Source organism: Mustela lutreola, chromosome 2 (genome assembly GCF_030435805.1).
Source record: "Mustela lutreola isolate mMusLut2 chromosome 2, mMusLut2.pri, whole genome shotgun sequence".
NCBI classification, from domain to species: Eukaryota; Metazoa; Chordata; class Mammalia; order Carnivora; family Mustelidae; genus Mustela; species Mustela lutreola.
The window spans coordinates 4,004,438-4,024,802 of NC_081291.1; the positions used below are offsets into that span (position 1 = coordinate 4,004,438).

At 51.9% G+C, this 20,365-nt stretch overlaps 1 protein-coding gene across 4 annotated transcripts in view; it reads left to right on the forward strand.

Moving 5' to 3' along the window:
* Positions 1 to 20,365, forward strand: part of CATSPERD (cation channel sperm associated auxiliary subunit delta) — a 48,432-nt gene that overhangs the window by 24,894 nt on the left and 3,173 nt on the right. For all 4 annotated transcript variants that reach the window (XM_059159618.1, XM_059159619.1, XM_059159620.1 and 1 more), the window contains 8 exons: positions 4,356 to 4,469; positions 5,261 to 5,350; positions 6,346 to 6,404; positions 9,740 to 9,818; positions 11,582 to 11,634; positions 13,323 to 13,397; positions 14,534 to 14,662; positions 16,395 to 16,578. In XM_059159618.1, the coding sequence (XP_059015601.1) occupies positions 4,356 to 4,469; positions 5,261 to 5,350; positions 6,346 to 6,404; positions 9,740 to 9,818; positions 11,582 to 11,634; positions 13,323 to 13,397; positions 14,534 to 14,662; positions 16,395 to 16,578 (783 nt within the window). The remainder of the gene's footprint in view (positions 1 to 4,355; positions 4,470 to 5,260; positions 5,351 to 6,345; positions 6,405 to 9,739; positions 9,819 to 11,581; positions 11,635 to 13,322; positions 13,398 to 14,533; positions 14,663 to 16,394; positions 16,579 to 20,365) is intronic.

Genomic DNA, 20,365 nt, shown 5'->3' on the forward strand with positions numbered 1-20,365 from the left:
CAGTGTTCTCCGGAATCTGACCTGGAGAGCTCTGGAGAGGGAGATTCGATTGGGCTCAAGGCTTCCACCTAGCCCTGGGGTCAGCCTTGACCCTCGCTCAAAGCGGGGGGGGGGGGGGGGGGGGGGGATTCTACAACTATGGAAACATGGATGCATCAATTTTGACTCGTCGTTCTGCGAGTAACAGAAAGTCCCAATCGAATGGGAGTTACTCCAAAAGCAACTGTTGCCCGGTGCAGCCAGAAGGTCTGATGGGGGAAGACCTCGGGCGAGGCTTGATTTCGGCACCTCGGGTCAGGCCAGCAAGGAGGCGTCTCCTGTCCATCTGTCCACCTGCCTGCGGGGATGTTCCCTGCTTCACCCTGAAGAATCATCTAGATGCCGCTGGAAGCCCTGGGTTCTCACGCCGCGGCATCGAGCTGGCAGGTGCAGACAGGCAGCCTCGCAGTATCCCCCGGGCAAGAGACAGGGCCTCTCATCCGCGCTCTGCAGATGCCCTGAGAAATCCCCGCCCCCTCGAGTGTCTCCCGCATCTCATTGGCTTAGGGGAGATGACAGGCCCACTTCCGCGCCAATCGCAGGGCTGGAGGTGAGCCCATCAGAGTCCACACCTTCAGATAACAATGACGTCAGTCCACCAGGCCATCTGCCCAAGGATGAGCCAAGGACCGGTCTGCGGAAGGGGATGCGCATACCCTGGGGAGGAGACCAGCCGCGGGACAGAAGTAGCACGGTAGCATCTCGGGGCCCCTCCCGCAGACCCTGGCAATCCCGTGGGTCAGAAGTGCAGGAGAACACCATTTCTTTCACTTTGAATGTTTAAACAATCACACATTGCTTTTTTCCGGTGATGAGCACTTTCAGGGTCTCCTCTCTTGGCACTTCCCCCCGCGCAGTGCAGGGCTGTTACCTGCCGTCGCTGCGCTGGGTGTGACATCTCCCAACCGAACCCTTGTAGCTTTTTGAACAACTTCACCCATTTTGCCCATCTCTGTCCACCACCCCTGGCAACCGCCAATCTTTTCTCAGTATCTATGAGTTTAATTTTTTCGTTTCGTTTTTAAAAGATTTTATTTATTTATTTGACATGGAGAGAGAGATCACAAGAAGGTGGAGAGGCAGGCAGAGGGGGGGGGGAAGCAGGCTCCCCACCAAGTTGAGAGCCCGATGCGGGGCTCCATCCCAGGACCCTGAGATCATGACCTGAGCCAAAGGCAAATGCTTAATGGAAGGAGCCACCTAGGCATCCCCGTTTCACAAATTTTATTTATTTTTTTTAAAAAAGATTTTATTTATTTATTTGACAGAGATCACAAGTAGGCAGAGAGGCAGGCGAGGGGTGTGGGTGGAGCAGGCTCCCCGCCGAGCAGAGTCGAGCAGAGTCCGATATGGGGCTCAATCCGAGGACCAGGACCCTGGGATCGTGACCTGAGCTAAAAGCAGAGGTTTTAACCCACTGAACCACCCAAACGCTCCCATATCACAAATTTTAACCCATTCATCCATTCATGGACATTTAGGTTGATTTCATGTCTTGACACGGAGCTGCAGTAAATATGGGAGGAGATACCTCTTTAAAACAGTCATTTCAGGGGCGCCTGGGTGGCTTAGTGGGTTAAGCCACTCCCTTCGGCTCAGGTCATGATCTCAGGGTCCTGGGATCGAGCCCTGCATCGCATCGAGCCCTGCATCGCATCGGGCTCTCTGCTCCGCAGGGAGCCTGCTTCCCTCTCTCTCTCTCTCTCTCTCTGCCTGCCTCTCTGCCTACTTGTGATCTCTGTCTGTCAAATAAATAAAATCTTAAAACAAAAAACAAAAAACAAAAAAACCCAGTCATTTCATTTCCTATAGAAACACACCCAGAAGCGTGATTGCTGGGCTATAGGGTAGCTCCACTTTTAATTTTTTGAGGCAACCCTGGACTGTTTTCCAGCACCCATTTACATTCCCAAGGAAATGCCATCTCGGGGTCTGCCCTGTCCAGCAACCTCATCCTATCTCTCAATGCTCTGAAATCCACAGAATCAGAAATAAGGTCAGTGCTGTGCTCCCTGGCGCCCAGCTACCTAGGTGTCCTGTGTCTGCCGGGCTGCTCCCCTTCTAAAAGGCTGCAGAAGAGTCACAAAGAGGTTTCAGGCTGTCCATCTCCAAATGGCCTTTGAATCCATGACACTTAGCGATCTGAGAATAAAATGAAAGTATCTGTGCCACACACCGAGGATATCAATTTTTTTTTATATTTTTAAAAAGATTTTATTTATTTATTTGACAGACAGAGATCACACGTAGGCAGAGAGGCAGGCAGAGAGAGAGAGGAGGAAGCAGGTTCCCTGCCGAGCAGAGAGCCCGATGTGGGGCTCGATCCCAGGACCCCGAGATCATGACCCGAGCCGAAGGCAGAGGCTTTAACCCACCGAGCCACCCAGGTGCCCCAGGATATCGATTTATTAAGATACCCTTTTGTGAAACGATGGTGCTGATAGATGGGAGTGGGTTTTTTTTTTTCTTGTTTTCTTTACTTGCCACTGTAAAATATCCATCCCTAGCCGTGGGGATTTCCTTGTGGGCTCTTGAAATCCTGTGTCTGGAAATTGCTGGTCTTAGGCACACATGGAGGAGAAAATGAGAGATTGAGAGCGAGCAGTAGTAGGCTTTTGTGCAAATATTTGGCCCCTTGAACTCTTCTGAGGAAGGCGGCTGTGCTACTAGCAAGAAGTTTTCCCAAATCCCACCAAAAATGACAACAAAATACAAAACAAAAAAACAAAGCACCCAAACAGCAACTACATAGCATAACGAAAACCCATGGATGATGGGTGGCCTGGTGGGCTCAGTTGGAAGAGCGTGTGACTCCTGATCTTGGGGTTGTGAGTTCGAGCCCCACGTTGGGTGTGCAGCCTACTCCAAAACAAAAACCAAAAACAAAAAACAAACACCAAGACTAAAACAAACAGCAAAAAGCTCATGGATGAAAGCTGGGACAGGGGCACCTGGGTGGCTCAGTTGGTTAAGCATCTGCCTTCGGCTCAGGTCATGATCCCAGAGTCCAGGGATTGAGCCCCACATGGGGCTCCCTGCTCAGTGGGCAGCCTGCTTCTCCCTCTCCTTCTGCCTACTACTTTGCCTGCTTATGCTTTCTCTGCGTCAAATAAGTAAATTTAATTTAATTTAAAAAGAGAAAGCTGGGGCAATTAGTTGGATAATTTGAGTCCACAGGGCTATAAATAAGTGACTGAGTCAAGAAAGGAGCAGAGACACACGCCCGCGACAGAAGAACTCTGAGTGATGTGCTTGCATGCACTCCCTCCTAGAGGAGTTTAACCACCACCACCACCACCCCCCGCCTGAGGCTGGACTGGTCTCTGTCATGAGCCCACAGGCAACAGTCTGGAAAGGAGGAGTAGCCCCTTGGTAGTGGAGAAGCCTGGCAAGCACCGTATTAGCCGGGAGATAGGATCCACTTCAACAGTCCCGTAGCAAGGACAGGAAGTCCCAGGTTCTCTTGGCCTTTTCTCCACCCCAGACGGGGAATCAGCCGCTTCTCCAAGAAGCATCTCATTGGCTGGCTGCGTTGCTAGGACAGCAGGAAGCCAATCTTTTCCCTTGAACATGGGGGAAATAAAAGGCAAGATGCGAGCCTTCATCCCATTTTCCCTTCCAACGGTTCCAATGGGCCGGCGAAAAGTCGAAGTGGGAGAGAGTCTGTAAAACTCCCCCGGCAAATGTGTGCAGACGAAATGATAGCATGTGGTCTGGCGGCAACCCCAACATCATAAAGGGTGGCAGCCAGCCCCAGGCGCTGCTGATGGAGGATCAACCACCCACTGAGTCTTGCCAGCGCGATCCAACCCAAACCCAACGGATCCAGCCTCCGATCTGCCAGAAACTCTGAGCACAAAGCAACATGCCTACCTGTGCCAGGAAAATCCGGACCGTGGGAATCTACAGGTCCAGCTTCCTGGGCGCTTCAAAGCTGCATAGAAACAAAAAGAAAGGGACGAGGCGGGGGGCCTGGGGATTGAAGGAGCCTTCGAGAGAACAACGTTTGAAAATGGGCAGGACTAAGTCGCATCACCTAGGGATGCACACGTAGCAAGAAAGCGATGGTGGAAAAAGTCAGGTGTTGGCGGGGGGCACTTCTGCAGAGAGGAGGCCCTGCGGTGAGGTGATGGGGTGGACCTCGAGGGTCTTCAGGGGGCTGCAGGATCTAGCCGGGAAGACACTGGCATGAGTGACAGAGTGGAAAGTTCCATCCCTGGTGGAGACCACAGAGGGCCACCCACCTGCTTGTCCGTTCTGCTTTTGGGAACAGGAGTTTGGTTTAATTCATGGATTTGTTTGGCGTTTCTGCCCAGGTGGAACTTTTGGAAGGAGAATTTGACAGCAAAATGTACACCATTGACATGAACAGCAAATTGGAGCTGACCGCCCTGATGATCCCGCGGCCCGGCAAGTCCCTGATCCCGCTGGTAAGGCCACCTCCCGAGTTTGGTGGGCGCTTCTGAGATGGGGTGCTCCCCAGGGTCCCAGGCTTTCAGAGTCCCCTGGGATCCCAGGGGGAGACCTTGATCAGGATGCTTCTTAGACATGCCCTGTCCTGCTCCTCAATGACCCTCTGCCTGTCTGGCTTCCTCTCCCGGGACCTGTGCGCCTGGTTCTCCACCCTTCTCTGGGGCTGCCGTGAGCTTCCCAAAAGCTCCTCTTCCTCTTAGTCTGGCCGGAGCCTGACTCATGCCTTCCCTCAGGCAGCGGGAGGTGCTCCAGAGACAGTGGGTCTCCCCGGACCTGAAGCCCAAATGGCCAAGCCTAGAACCCCCGGTACAAGTAACAGAGCTGAAAACGGTGGGGGCGGGGTGATTAATGCAAGGTCACGGGACGACGTCCAGCCAGCCGGGAGCAGTGCCTAGCAGGGGACACCAGGCTGGCTCCGGCTCTTATCTCGGGCTCTCCTTCCCAGCTCCTCCTGTGCAGGTCAGGCCTCTGGGTCTCTCCAGGAACCCGGGATGGGTCAGGGATCTGCAGCTCTGAGCTGTCTGCAGAGACACAGCCGTGTCTCTGTGTGGCCACAGCTGGGGAGTAGTTGAAGTGCAGCACATTCGGGAATCAGAGGGGCACCCGCTTTGGCAGAGCAAGCTTGGTTTTTGGTGGGAAGGTGCACGAGGATACGTGTGGACGAGACCCGCTCCCCCCACCAGTGGCACCCCTTTGTGCCTCTAGCCCAGAACATCTGTGTGTGCTTCTCCTCTCCGGCCCCTGCCAGGCAATGGTGAGCAACCCCCACTCCCTGGGCCTGCAGGCCATCATCTATGAGGACGGCTACACTTACGACGGGAACACCAAACACAGGATGGTGAGCTGCGCCCCCGACCCCACCCCAGCCGCAGGTGCACGTGAGGAAGGGCACAGCCTTATGGGCACCCAGCCCACTCCGGCCACCTTAAGGCACTCCTCAGCCTGACCTTCCTCCCTCCTTTCCCTCCTCATACTCAGCACACAGCGGGGTAAGGGGCTGGGGAATTTGGAGAGGACACAGCCGGGCCCCTCCCCGCAGGCAGGCAGCAGTCTCCCAGGACAAGTGAGGTCTTTAAGGTTCACGGGGATAAGCTCAGAGGCCATGGCAGGGAGCCTAATACAGCCCTGGGGAAATGTGGGTGGTTGGGTAAACCAAGGCATCAGGATGGAGGTGACCTGGGGGACCAGGAGAGGCTTAGCCAAATAGGGGTCTGGAGGATCCACAGGGCAAGCCAGGCCTCCTGGTCGCACTACGGGCTTTGTGCTTGATGCCAGAAGCCTGGCGGGGGGCGGGGGGGGGGGGTTGGGAGGTTGCCAGGGGACAAGGGCAGGGCATCAGTCCACCACAACAGAGCCTTTGGACCAGTCCTTGCCACCTTCTAAAGAAGAGGGGAGACAGTCACCCCTCACTACAGGTCCTCCAGACAAAGGCAGCAAGGAAATGCAGGGGCTTGGGGTGTTCATTTCCATGAGCTTCTAGAAGTCTTTCACCAGTGGTACAATTAGAAACAGGGGAGGGCTGGGACGCCTTGGTGGCTCAGTGGGTTAAAGCCTCTGCCTCTGGCTCAGGGTCCTGGGATCGAGCCCCGCATCGGGCTCTCTGCTCAGCGGGGAGCCTGCTTCCCCCACTCTCTCTGCCTGCCGCTCTGCCTACTTGTGATCTCTCTCTGTCAAATAAATAAAATCTTAAAAAAAAAAAAAAAAAGAATCAGGAGAGGGCTGGACGCTCTCCAGGCTCCTCCTCCCAGGGCCCCGTCCTACCTCGACCTCCCCCGATCCCTGACTGTGCGCGGCTCCAGGCTGTCACTCACCCTTTTACCCTTGATTCCACAGAACATTTCCCTGAAGCAGCAGCACCACTGGGGCAGAGCCGACCCCAATTTCACCTCCAGGTATGTGGTCGATCACCTAGACCGGAGTGGGGAAGGGGTGGCCCAGGCTATCTAAGTGGTTCCCTTAACGGGAACTGGGAACCCCGGGGCCAAGATCCAGACTCCCTCCCTCCAAGGACAGTAAGACCAGAATAATTGAAAACAGTTTCTAAGTGGTGGGTTCCTCAAAAAATTAAACCTAAAATTACTATATGATTCAGCAATCCCATTTCTGGGTCTACACCAGGAAGAACGAAAAGCAGGGACTCAAACAGATGCTTGCACACCAGTGTTCACAGTAGCGTGATTTATAGTCCCCAAAACATGGAAGCCAGCCCTGTGTCCGCAGACAGAGGATTGCATCAGCACAATGGCACCATCCACACAACAGGACATCACTGAGCCTTAGAAAGGAGGGACATCCAGACACCTGCCACGATGTGGACAAACCTTGAGGACACTCAAGTTGCCCAGTAAAGCAATCCACTCCTGGAAGGACACGTCTTGCAGGATTCCATTCCCAGGAGGTCCCCAGAGTATGTAGTTGAAAAAGTTTTAATTCTAGATCTAGAATTTTGTACCACTGTATAGTATAATTTAAGTAGAACTTAAATATTCTCACCACTACCCCCAAACAAAGGTAAATATGTGAGGTGATGGGTATGTTGGGGGGGGATCCTTCCACAAAATGCACAGATACCAAATAATTACATTATATACCTTAACGGTCTTACAATTTATTTATCAGTTTTACCTGAGCGAAGTTGAAAAACGTAAATAGAAAGTTAAAAAGAAAAGTATGTGGGCACCTGGGTGGCTCAGTGGGTTAAGCCACTGCCTTTGGCTCAGGTCATGATCTCAGGGTCCTGGGATCGAGTCCCGCATCGGGCTCTCTGCTCAGCAGGGAGCCTGCTTCCTCCTCTCTCTCTCTCTGCCTGCCTCTCTGCCTACTTGTGATCTCTGTCTGTCAAATAAATAAAAAAAAACTTAAAAAAAAAAAGTATGTTGTATGTTATTCGTATAAAATGCATGTTCTTCTCTCCCACACTTATGGTGAATTTGTTTTAAAATCACTCATTTTTTATATGTACTTGGCCATTAGAAATATCCACCAGACCTCCCAGGAGAGATTTTTCAGACCACATGCTCAGACTTTAATCCAACAAAACTAGAACTGAACAGCCAGAGAAGTAAAACCAGTAATAACAACAACAACAAAAACCCTTTTCTTGGAAATTAAGAGACACTTTTCTAGATAATCCTTGAATCTTAGAATCCATGGAACATACCTAAAGTACTCAGAGGAAAATGAGTGCCCTGACACTTTTATTATTAAGGGAGAAGATGGACTAAGAATGCACGAACTAAATATTTAACTTAAAGAACTAGGGGAACCACAAAAAGAAGGGAATTAACAGTGATACAATCTGAAATGTATTCTTTTAAAAAAAAAAAGATTTTATTTATTTATTTGACAGAGAGAGAGATCACAAGTAGGCAGAGAGGCAGGCAGAGAGAGGAGGAAGCAGGCTCCCTGCTGAGCAGAGAGGCTGATGCAGGGCTCAATCCCAGGACCCTGAGACCATGACCTGAGCTGAAGGCAGAGGCTTAACCCACTGAGCCACCCAGGTGCCCCTGAAATGTATTAAATAGAGGCCAAAGAACAGTATCAAGTCACAATGAGACATAAGGCTGGTTCTTCAGAAGACCAGTACACTAGATGAGACCCCATGATCCTGACAAAGGAGGAGGAAGCGAAATGAACATTGGGAATAGAAAATGAAAAGTATGGACACAGAACCCATGAAAAAAATAGTTGGGGGTGGGGGGACTTCCTCAAACTAAAAAGCTCCTTCATAGCGAAGGAAACCATCAACAAAGTGAAAAGGCGACCTGCTGACTGGGAGAAGATACTGAGGCTGATCTCCACAATATGTAAAGAACACACACAACCCAATAGCAACAGCAACAGTCCGATTAAAAAACGGACAGAAGATTTGAATAGACACTTCCCCATCTATATGGCCAATAGTACATGAAAACATGCTCAACGTCACTGATCCTCAGGGAAATATAAATCAAAACTACGAGATACTGCCTTACACTGTTGGAATGGCTAAAATCAACAACACAGCAAACAACAGATATTGGCGAGGATGTGGAGAAAGGGGGAGCCTCTTGCTCCGTTGGTGGGAATGCAAACTGATGCAGCCAGTCCAGAAGACAATAGGGAGTTTTGCCCAAAAGTTAAACATAGACCCACCATACAATCCAGTAATTCCACTTCTGGATATTTATTTGAAGAAAACAAAAAACACTAATTTGAAAAGATCATGCACCCCTATGTTTATAGCAGCATTATTCACAGTAACCAAATTATGGAAGCGACATAAGTATCCATCTATAGAAGAATGGATAAAGAAGATGGAGTGTATGTGTACAATGGCATATCACGCGGCCATCAGAGGAGTGGACTCTTGCCATTTGTGACGACATGGATGGATCTTGAGGGCATTGTGCTGAGTGAAAAAAGGCAGAGAGAGACAAATACCATATGATTTCACTTACACGTGGAATCCCAAAAAACCCAAAACAAATGAACAAACAAACAAAACAAAACCAGACTCCTAGATGCAGAGAAAAGACTGATGGTTACCAGAGGAAAGGGGGATAGAGAGTAGGCAAAACAGGTGAACAGGGTCAAGAGGTACAAACTAGCAGTTATGAAATAAACAAGTCACGGCGCTATAATGTCCATCAGGGGAATATGGTCAATAAGAATGCGCTGACTTTGTATGGCGACAGATGGTAACGAGGATTATTACGGTGATTTTGCAATGTATATAAGCCTCAGATAACTATGTCATAGACCTGGAACAAATATGGTATTGTATTTCACTTACACCTCAGCGAAAAAACAGAACAAGAAAACATGGATGTAGCTCGGGGATAATGAAATTGGAATTCAGATGTTTTCAATAGGTTATCATATGTAAATGAACAAAACTGACTCAAGAAGAGGTAGAAACTCAAGGGAGGGTGGGGCCGCCATATAATAGCAAAGGTTCTCTGTCTCTATCCTGGAACAAATGGCTGAGCAGATGGATGAGTAGATGGATGGATGGACAGATGGACAAATGGAGGGATGGAAGGATGGATAGATGGATGATGGATGGATGATGGGTAGACGGATGGGTGGACAGATGGACAAATGGATGGATGGATGGATGGATGGATGATGGATGGATGATGGATGCATGCATGCATAAATAAATTGATGAGTCAGTGATTATTTTTAACACTGACCCTATGTGTGACATAGGTGTGCAATACCACACAATCCCATTGCCTTGCAGCATAAAGAGACCCACAGGATCTACCATCACTCTGGACATAGCCAACAAGGAAATTTCGTGTGTGGACCTCAAGCCGCTGGTAAAATTTTTGTTCCATATTCTTTGTTGGTAGTATTAAGAATGATGGCAGTGGTAAGGGGTGGGCACGGCACCTGGACCTCCTCTATCTTTCCCTTGAGGGGCTGGCTAAGCCCATGCTCAGATGGAATCTGAAAATGGAGGTAATCCTGTCCCAGTTGCCGGGGTCACTCCCTTTCCCCCTGACAGCATTCCCCAGGGCACCCCCTCATGATTCACCATCCTTGGAGCAGGTGCATGGATAGTCTCTTTCCTTGTTGGACATCCCCAGAACAAGAGTCACCAACTCTGATAACAGCACTCTTTGGTGCTCCAAGAGAACAGAAAACAACATACATCCACACAGAAACCCATGCACAAGTATTCATAGTGACATTTTCATAGTAGTCAAAAGGTGGAAGCAACCCAAATGTCTACCTGTGTGTGAATCAATAAACAGATGGGGGCCCATCCTCACACTGGAATTCAGCCTTAGAAAGGAAGGACATCCTGACACCTGCTACAACATAGACCTCAAGGACACTGGGCTCAGTGAGAGAAGCCAGACCCAGAAGGACACATCCTGCAGGACCCCACTCCCAGAAGGTCCCCAGAGGAGTCCCATCCACACAGAGAAGAGACCATGGGAGCCAGGGTTGGGGCAGGGGGTGGGGAGTCCATCCTTTGTGGGGAAAGAGTCTCCATGTGGGGAGATGGAAAGTTCTGGAGGAGGATGGGTGTACTTGATGCCACTGTGATTTGCCCTTCGAAATGGCTAAGATGGTGAATTTTAGGGGTGCCTAGGTGGCTCAGTTGGCTGAGTGTCTGCTTAAGTCACGGGTCCTGGAATTGAGCTCCTACATCGGGCTCCCTGGTCCGTGGGAAACCTGCTTCTCCCTCTCCCTCTGCCTGTTGTTTTCCCTGATTGTGCTCTCTCTCTCTGTCAAATGGATGGATAAAATCTTAAAAAAATTTAAAAAAGATGGCGAATTTTATGTTATATATATTCTATACCACAATTTTTGTAAAACTGATATAAACCTTGCATTCTGTTCCTTGATAAATCCATGTTTGTTTGTTTGTTTTTTAAAGATTTTATTTATTTATTTGACAGACAGAGATCACAAGTAGGCAGAGAGGCAGGTAGAGAAAGTGGGGGGAAGCAGGCTCCCCACTGAGCAGAGAGCCTGATGCGGGGCTCGATCCCAGGACCCTGAGATCATGGCCTGAGGTGAAGGCAGAGGCTTAACCCACTGAGCTACCCAGACGCCCCAATCCATGTTTGTTTTAATATAAAGGCAATAATATAAAAACTTAATATAAAGTTTGTCTTAATATGCTTTTAGACTCCCTTTTACATCTCTGAGGGTAACACCGTACCCCAGTTTGAGAAGCCCATCTTAGCTTTTTGAGAAGCACAAATACCTTTTTCCTCTTTTCTCCTGTTTGTTTATTGAAGCCCATCCACTCATTCATTAGTTGGTTCATTCATTCATTCATTCATTCTTCTCCCCAGCCTTCTATATGCCAAGTATTATCCTGCATTTATAAATTGGTTTCTGGTTGGAGCTAAGTGGTGGGGGGCACTTAGGCTCTGGGAGGGTCTTAGGGCTTGAAAGCTCCAACAGCCAAGCCTGGCTCCAGTGAGTCCCAGGAGCCTGGGTCACAGTGTCAGGATCTGTGCTCATCATGTCCATTCTCCCCTGGGTGTGAGTGTTTGCTGTGGCTGGGCCATCAGTGGCCCTCACCGATCCAGGTCAGCGTGTCCGCCTCTCTCCTCCACAGACGGCGTTCATTTCAGTGGGTTGTGACCAGGAAAAAAAGATCGTCATTCAGAAGTAAGTGTGTTGAAGTCGGGTGACATGGTCCTATCCACTTTTGTGTATATTTAACATTTCCATAGCAAATAGTCAAATAATGAATACTAATGGTTTAAGTTGGTCTTCTGGCACAGTGGCCTCCCCTCCTTTATCAATTTGGTGATATTTACATTTTTTCCCCTCTTCTCTAATCCTTTGCATGTTCTCTTTCTTTTACGAGTCCCTGAATTCCTCATTTTGATGAAAATTGCTTGGGGTTTTGGGTTTTAATTGGTTGCTGAAATTTTGCAGAACTTTGCCTTCAGTATCCATAGTTACCCCCCAGGGAATGCAGCCATGAGAATCCAATTTTAAAAATAAAAAAAGCCAGAAGATTGGCCAAATTGCCATACTTTTCCCCCCTCAGGCAGTGGTGTGCTGATAAATGTATAACAATTGGTTCTGGGTGGAGGGGGAGGCCCCAAGTCCAAGCACGTGCCAATTCCTGTGATGTGAATATGCCCACCCTGTCGATTTCCAGCTTCTCCTGGCCCACAAAATTCCAGAAGATTTAACACTTGGCTCTCAGGAGCTAGTCGAGGCTGGCTTCAGCTCTCCACTGCTCGAGGGCAATGATAAACTCAGGTGATGATTTTACCACGTTTCCCCCAAATGGAAACATTTTGTTGAATCAATAAATTGTGTAGTTAGGACATGTATACAGGGAATATTTTTTAAACAATATACAAATAGCTTCTGCCATAAACAGAGTAGGAAGATATTTGTCCCATGTGGAACCAACAAAGGCTTGTATCCAGGCTTTATAAAGAATTCCTACAAATTAATCATTTTAAAAAAGACAAAATTTTTAAAAAGGGGCGAAAGTCTTGAACAGGCACTTCTGAAAAAGAAAAAGTAGAAATCCATATGCTTGGTAAAAGCACTGAAAGGGTGGCCAACCTCACTTAATAGGGAAAAGAAAAAGAAAATTTTCTTAGAGGCCAAATTCACTCACCAGCGTGGTGAAATTTACAGAGCATGGCCAGTAGCAAGGGCTGGTCAGCACGGGGAGCCCCAGGTATCCTCCAGAACGCACCAACTTTGTGGGTGGGTAGGTACGTTTTTCAGGTGCTTTAGAAAGCACGTCATTTGACCCCGCAACTCCAGTCATGCACGTGAGCACTGGCCAGGGTTCCAGAATGTTCTGAGCAGTATTATTCCTAATAACTTCTAGCTGGAAGCAAGCCAGCTCGAATCCCTCAACAGGAGGATGGACAAACAGGTACAGTGGTTGGATGAACGGACTGTCCCAGCCACACAAACCGTCAAGGCAGAAGTGCCTGGACGGGGTTGTAGAAACATGGAACAGAAAGCACAACAAAACACACACAACGTGATTCTAGTCTTTAAAACCCCAAATCAGGCAGAAAGAAACCGTGTTGCCTACGGAGGCATGCCCGGATCAATGCTACAAAGAAAATCCAGGAAATGATTGTCTCAAGAGTCAGGACACCCAGCGCCTAGGTCTGGGGCTCGGATAATCATTCTCCCACATGAACTCGGGCTCCTTGGAGACTCTGGGCAGGGAAGATGCAGACTGAGCCTGGAAGTAAGAAAGGACTCAAAAATGAAACCAGCCGGGCTGTACGTGTCCCAGGGAAGAATTCACGATCCTTTCGGTGGTACGTGGGGGTAGGGAACTTCTCACTATCTTCTGTCGCTCACAGCGAAATCTCAGCCTGTCAGAACAACATCCTTGACCCCGTGGGCCTTCAGGACAATTACAGCTACGTCATTGAGCGGTGAGCCCGAGATTTCCGTTCACGCCCTCCTTCCCATGACTGCCCCCTAGCCCCAAAGGCTAATTGGAAATCATTTTTATTTTTTTATATATTTTTAAATTTTATTTATTTATTTGACAGACAGAGATCACAAGTAGGCAAAAAGGCAGGCAGAGAGAGGAAGGGAAGCAGGCTCCCCACTGAGCAGAGAGCCCGACGCGGGGCTCGATCCCAGGACTCTGGGATCACGACCTGAGCCGAAGACAGAGGCTTTAACCCACTGAACCACCCAGGCGCCCTGGAAATCATTTTTAGACTGATATCTGGACTATAGGGAATCTGAGGCGGGAAGCAGACTGGTAGGGGAGGTGCGGGTCTGCCGGAGCCGGCACGATGTGTCAGGACCCGCAGCCCAGGTCCCCCCAGCTATGGGGCCACCCCGCTGCCATCTTGGCAGCCTCCTACGTGCTCCTGGAGCCTGGGCACCGGCTCACCTGAGCAAGCGGGGTGGCCAGACCCCGTCAGCCGAGGCGGGAGGGGGTGAGGGCCAGGGTGACCCTCTGTATGGCATGGCTGGTCCTGAGTGCCATTGAGAGAGCATGGGGCCGACCTTGGCCCTGCCTGGCCCCCGGGCACAGAGAGCCCCCGACCCCCAGCACGGGAAGACACGCGTGTGCTTTACACACCACAGCCCCTCAGACACGAGCCAGGGGTCAGGCCCCTGTCCGCACTCACGGCCGAGGCCTGTCCTGGCGCTGCTGGGCTTGCTGACCAGGAAGCCCGCAGTCAGACCTCGTGGGGGCACTGAGGGGTGCGTGTGGCGGGACCTCAGGAAAGACAGGTAAACGGGACACACGTAGAAAGATAAGAGACCATGAGAGACAGAGAGAGGGACAGAAACAGAGACCGACAGAGAGAGGGAGAGTTTAAGGAGTCAGTTCCCATCAGTGCACAGGTTTGGCAGGTCCACAGTCTGATGGGGGAGGCTGTGGGCATAGGGAACTGTTGACGTTCCAGTCCAACCGCCGTCTGCCGGGCTTTGGGTTTGCCGCCCCGGCCAAGGGGGCCCGAGACGTTAACTGCCGCAGGGTTCCTGGGGTCGTTCGGTCCATGGCTCTGAATGGCCCTCTGCTGCCTCCCCACCTGTCTCTGCCTAGGGATGCCTACGACCCCAACTTCCAGGGGCAGAAGGCCCTTGAGGACCTGGTGGTACAGTACGAGTATGAGAAGCTGGGCTGCCCCAGCCTCGTCTACTGGAACAACCCCTGGAAGCCCGTGGTGGAACTGTAAGACCCCAGGGGGGCCCTCCAATCCGCCCGCTACGTCCCCCAGCGCTCCCTCCTCCCCCCCCCCCCCGGCCTCCCTACTCCTCTCTGTACAGCCTGGACCCCCAGTGCACCCCTAGGCCCCGCCCTTGCTATGCCCTCTCCCTGCAATGTCTTTTTTTTTTTTCTTTTAAGATTTATTTATTTATTAGAGAGAGTGAGAGCAAGCACACGAGTGGGGGGAGGGGCAGAGGAGCGAGAAGCTCCAGGGGACTCCATGCGGGCTTGGTCTCCTGATCTATCCTGACCTGAGTCGAAACCAGGAGTTGGACACCCAAGCGACTGAACCACCCAGGCGCCCCCTCTTCCTGCAATGTCTTACCACCCACTAGGACTTAAATGATGGGCGCTGGTTTTCTCACAGTCCAGGAGGCTGGAGGTCCAAGGTCACAGGGCGGCACGGCTGGGTTCGCCGAGGTTCCCTCCTTGGTGTACAGGCGGCCACCTCTGCCTGTGTCCTCAGGTGGTGGAGGGAGCAAAGACAGCCATGCTTCCCCTCTCCTCCCGAGATTGGGGCCCACCCTTATGACCTTGGTCATACTCAACCACCCCTTTAAACACCCCACATCCAAACACAGTCACATGGGGAGCTAGGGCTGCCACGTGGGAGTCTGGGGGGACACGACTTAGCCCATGGCTCTCACGTCACTCCCCCTTCTGAGGACTCTGCTGCCTTTCCTCATCACAGCCCCTGCACACCCCACCGCGCGTAGCTTCCACACTGTCGTGGGTGGTCGAGCAGCCCGTGGGGCCCCTGGAGCCCCAGCCCGGGGAGACCAGAACCACACTGCCCTGGGAAGGAGCTACCTCATTGCTGCTCCAGCCCAGCGCTGCCCAGTGGAAGTTCTCCATCCTTCCGTGCAGCCCTGTCTGCAGTCAGTACACATGTGGCTCCCGAGCACTCCCAAGTGTGGCCAGGGCACTCCAGGAACTGGCTATTCCATTTTACTTATTGGTAATTGACTTATACAAGGCATGTGCCGGCCTGGGCACAGCTCCGTGCCCCGCAGACCGTCAGACTCAATAGTCTGGTCTGCTGCTGACTTCGCGACAGCAGAAACCGGCTTACCCTTGAAAAGAGGCGGGGTCATTCGGACACCACGTCTCTGCTCCCCGTGGCCCTAATCCCACACACTGGCAAGACTGTGGGGCTGGGCATGCGGGATCGATCCCCAAACTCTGGGCCGCCACGTGGGGGGACACAAGCCCCCATACGGTAAAGATCAAGGAATGCGACCAGCCAGGGGAAGGGCCGGAGCTCCCACCTGCCAGGAGATCCCAGACGGTGTGCCCCAAATGAGTTTCAGAACAACCCCAATCAACAGCCCTAAAGATATCCCTTTGGAATGTTGGCAGATGGCCTCCGAAAAGTGTCAGAGGACAGGCCTGAAGGGGTGTGTGTGTGTGTGTGTGTGTGTTTACTTATGATCTAATCAATCTATTTCTTTACTAGTGGTGGTTTTTGGCTCTAGACTTCAGCTAAGAGGCAGAGAGGCGCAGCGGGAAACGGCCCGCCCTCCCCTGTCCCACCTGCCGCTGCTTCCCTCCGCAAAGTGGCAGCCTGGGGAGGCTTGGGGGGAGGGGAGCACCGCCTTCCCTGCCGCCCCCCCCCCCCCGCCGCCCCCAGCATGGGCTCATCACACCCGGGGGCCGCCGCATCCCCCCTCAGCCCGGCCCTGCGCCTGTGTCCCAGGTGGCGGGAAGGCAAGTTCCAGGAGGTCATCGAGACAGAGTTCGTCCTGCTGGAGGTGCACGGACTGTTCACGTACACCTACTCCCTGACAGCCCAGACGGCGCTCTGCAAGGCCCAGCCGCAGAACTGGACCACCATCATGGAGACCGCGGGCGACAGGCGGCCCTTCGCCTGGGACCGAGAGGTAGCGTCCACTCCTTTTCCAAGACAGGCCCCAGCAGCGGGCTGCGGGCCGGAGGTCAGACCGCGCGGACTGGTCGGCCAGGGGTGCGCGTCTGGCGGCTCGGGGCACGGCGGGGGCGTTGCACGACGGAGAAACGAGCGCACGGTGCTGCGGCAGGAAGAGCTGCCGCGCGGGCCGCCGCGAGCCCGCTGACCCGCGGGTGTGCGCTCCCCAGTCACGGCCAAGGGCGCGGACGCAGGGCGGCGACGCGGCCAACAGGTGGCGCTCGCTCCCCGCGCCCGCAGCCCCGCCCCGCGGGCCGACCTTGGCTCCTTTTTTTTGCGCTTCCTTTCTTAGCCCCGAGCCTCCGAAGCTTTCTGTCCACACTCCTTCTGAGTTGACCACATGTTTTCTTACGGACGATGGGTTTGCTCCCCCGCACACCCCCAGTCTGAAGGGAAATTCACCTCACCTACAACCCCCGTGAAAGCGCGCAGCTCACTGCCACGATCGGTTCCGTGCGCTCGCCAGGCTGTACAGGCCCCACGTCCCTGGTCTTTTTTTTAATAGAGAAAGCCACCCATATGTGGTTCGCGCTTATTGTAATTTTCCGACTGTGCCCATACGGAGTATTGCATTCTTCTCGCGAGTGCCGTCATTCAGAGTAGCGTGCATTTGGGAGATGGTCCCCTTACTTTTTTCCCCATCAGTCCCAGTGATTGACAATTTTGAATGCCTGCATTTTCAGCACGTCTGGATGGACTGCTTGTTATAAGCCACTCAGCAACCGAAACCAGGTGCAGCTAGCTCTGTCAGTATAAATGGAGCTTTAGAGGCTAAGAAACAGTTTCCTTTTTCCATTTCATGTGGTCTTTATATGACCCAGGGTTTTTTTTTTAACTCCTAAAGACCTTTTTTTTTTTTTTTTTTAAAGTAGACTCCATGCTCAGCTTGAAGCCCAATGTGGGGCTTGAACTCACAACCCTGAGATTAAGACCTGAGTTGAAACCAAGAGTTGGATGCTTAACTGACTGAGCCACTTAGGTGCCCCCTGAAGGATTTTTTTAACCCATTGAACCACCCAGGTGCCCCCCCTTTTTTTTAATAAAGTAGGCTCTACACCGCACGTGGGGCTCAAACTCACGACCCTGAGATCAAGAGTTGCATACTGTACTGACTGACCCAGTCAGGTGCCCCAAACCCCTTTTAAAAATTAAGGATTTAAAAATTTTTTCAATTGTGGTAAAATATGCACAACCTAAAATGTACCATTGTTTTGTTTTTTTTTTTTTAAAGATTTTGTTTATTTATTTATTTGACAGACAGAGATCACAAGTAGGCAGAGAGGCAGGCAGAGAGAGAGGAGGAAGCAGGCTCCCTGCTGAGCAGAGAGCCCGATGTGGGGCTTGATCCCAGGACTCTGGGATCATGACCCGAGCCGAAGGCAGAGAGGCTTTAACCCACTGAGCCACCCAGGCGCCCCTAAAATGTACCATTGTAATAATTTTAAGGGGCATGAAGCACACTCCCACTGTCCTGCGACCAACTTTCCATCTCCCCAAAGTGAACTCTGTTCCCACAAAGCATAGACTCCCTACCCCCTGCCCCAGCCCTGGCTCCCCCAGTCTCCTCTCTTTGTGGACAGGACTCCTCTGGGGACCTCCTGGGAGTGGGGTCCTGTGGATGTGACCTGGGTCTGGCTCCTCTCACCGAGCCCATTGTCCTCGGGGTCCCTCTGCATCATGGCAGGTGTCAGAGTCCCTTCCTTTCTAAGGCTGAATAACACTCCACTGGCTGGATGGACACCATTCATTCACCTGTCAGTGGACGTTGGGCATTTTGGTTAATTAATGTTGCTATGAACACAGATATACAAATCTCTCCTTTGAGACCCTGTTTTCAGTTCTCACCCTCAGGACCTCATCTAAACCTAATTACCTCCTAGAGGACCCACCTCCAAATTCCACTGTGGACTAGGGTCTCAACATATGAATCTGGGGAGGCAGGGGACACATTTGGTGCCTAAAAGGGACATCACCAGTAGGGCCTGGGGAGGGACAGGATGATGTAGGAGGAGAGGTGCAGAGTCAAGCGTTGCCTTGTTTCCAGCTTGAAGCTCCTGGGCAGACCCTGGGGCCAGTGACATCGTAGGGATGAAGCGGGAGCAGCAGAGGCAAATACAGAGCTTGGTTGTATTGGGGGAGCTCAGAGGTGACCCAGAGGAGGCCAGAGGCAAAACATACGGACAAGTGAGGTCTGGCATGGGTATGAGAACCGGCCCTGTTGGGGTGCTAACTTAGGGATGTGTCTGCCAAGGAAACCAAGGGAGACCCGGAGGAGGGGTGCCTCGTGGGGCACTGTGTGGTTCCACCACACAGGGAGCTGCTGACAGATGGGAGGGCCTGTTGCTGTTAACAGCCATGAGGCTGAGATCCAAGGGTTGCTAGGTGCTGGGGCACAGGTGAAATCAGGGGTCCACCCTCACCCCATCCCTCGACCTGTGGGGGGAGGTAGGCAAGGCCTGGGTTTGGGGAACATACACCCCAGTGGCCATCCACACCATGGACATTGCTTCTGCATTTGTGTTCTGGTTTTTAATCAGAACTTCCGAACCCGCAGAAAGGCTAGAAGAGCAGTAAGATGGAGAACTGGCCATTACAACCCACGCCCGACTCAGCAGGGTGCTTTCCTGTGGCATGGGTGGGGTGGCCCCCCGCAGGGGGCTTCAGCTGGCAGGTCTGAGAAGGTTCTCTCCTGTGTGGGGCTTCTGTTAGGCAGGAGATAGGCTGTCTGTCTGTGTGCGTTTTCTCTCCCCAGCAGGGTACCCTGGGCTCCCTTACAGCATGGCTTGGGGTTCCAAGAGTGGAAGCTTCCAGACCCCCAAAGTCTGGTGCTTCCAAGCTGTTAAGCCGCTGCCACACCCATGATCTTGGGCTATATCCAGTCTCTCACTTCCATCCACCCGCATGGGTCCCTTGTCCTGGGGAGCTGTCTACAGGCAGGGAAGGGCTGGCTGGGTTATAAGGTACACGCATGCGCAGTCTGGGCCGGCGCCACATGCCTCCCACCACGCATCTCTCTCCACAGCACACCAGCTAGGTGTACCACCCCAGGATGGACTTGTCCATTTCCATGTACCTGACTTCTGCTGCAGGCCAGGCTTCGGGCTTCATGCCTTTTCCTGATTGAGAGCCACTTTCACTTCTTTTCTTTGCTCATTTGTCAAGAGCTCTTTCTAGAGCTGAGAGATTAACCCTCTGTTGCAATGCAACTAACCCTCTGTGCAACTGTCCCATGGTGTATCCGTGATGTCTTCTGGGTTTTTGCTGATGCCATATGAGAGGAGCCCTTCAGTTTTGTTTTGTTTTGTTTTTTAAGATTTTATTTATTTGACAGAGAGAGAGAGAGATCACAAGTAGGCAGAGAGGCAGGCAGAGAGAGAAGGGGAAGCAGGCTCCCTGCCAAACAGAGAGCCTGATGCAGGGCTCGATCCCAGGACCCTGAGATCATGACTTGAGCCGAAGGCAGAGGCTTAACCCACTGAGCCACCCAGGCACCCCAACCCTTCGCTGGGCTCCCCATCACTTTGACTTTTTTGCTTTTTCATTTTCTGTCTTTGCTTTTTATAAGCCCAGCCCCCCCCCCCATCTGGGTCCACCAAAATAGCGCAGAAGGGCAAAGTTACTCTGCTCAGGGAGGCAGCACGATGTACTGGTTAAGGGCAAGCAGCTGGGTTCAAGGGTGTTTCCCCTTCGTACAATATCCTGGGCCCTGGAGACTGGGCTGAGAAGCTGCTGGTACCCCCTGA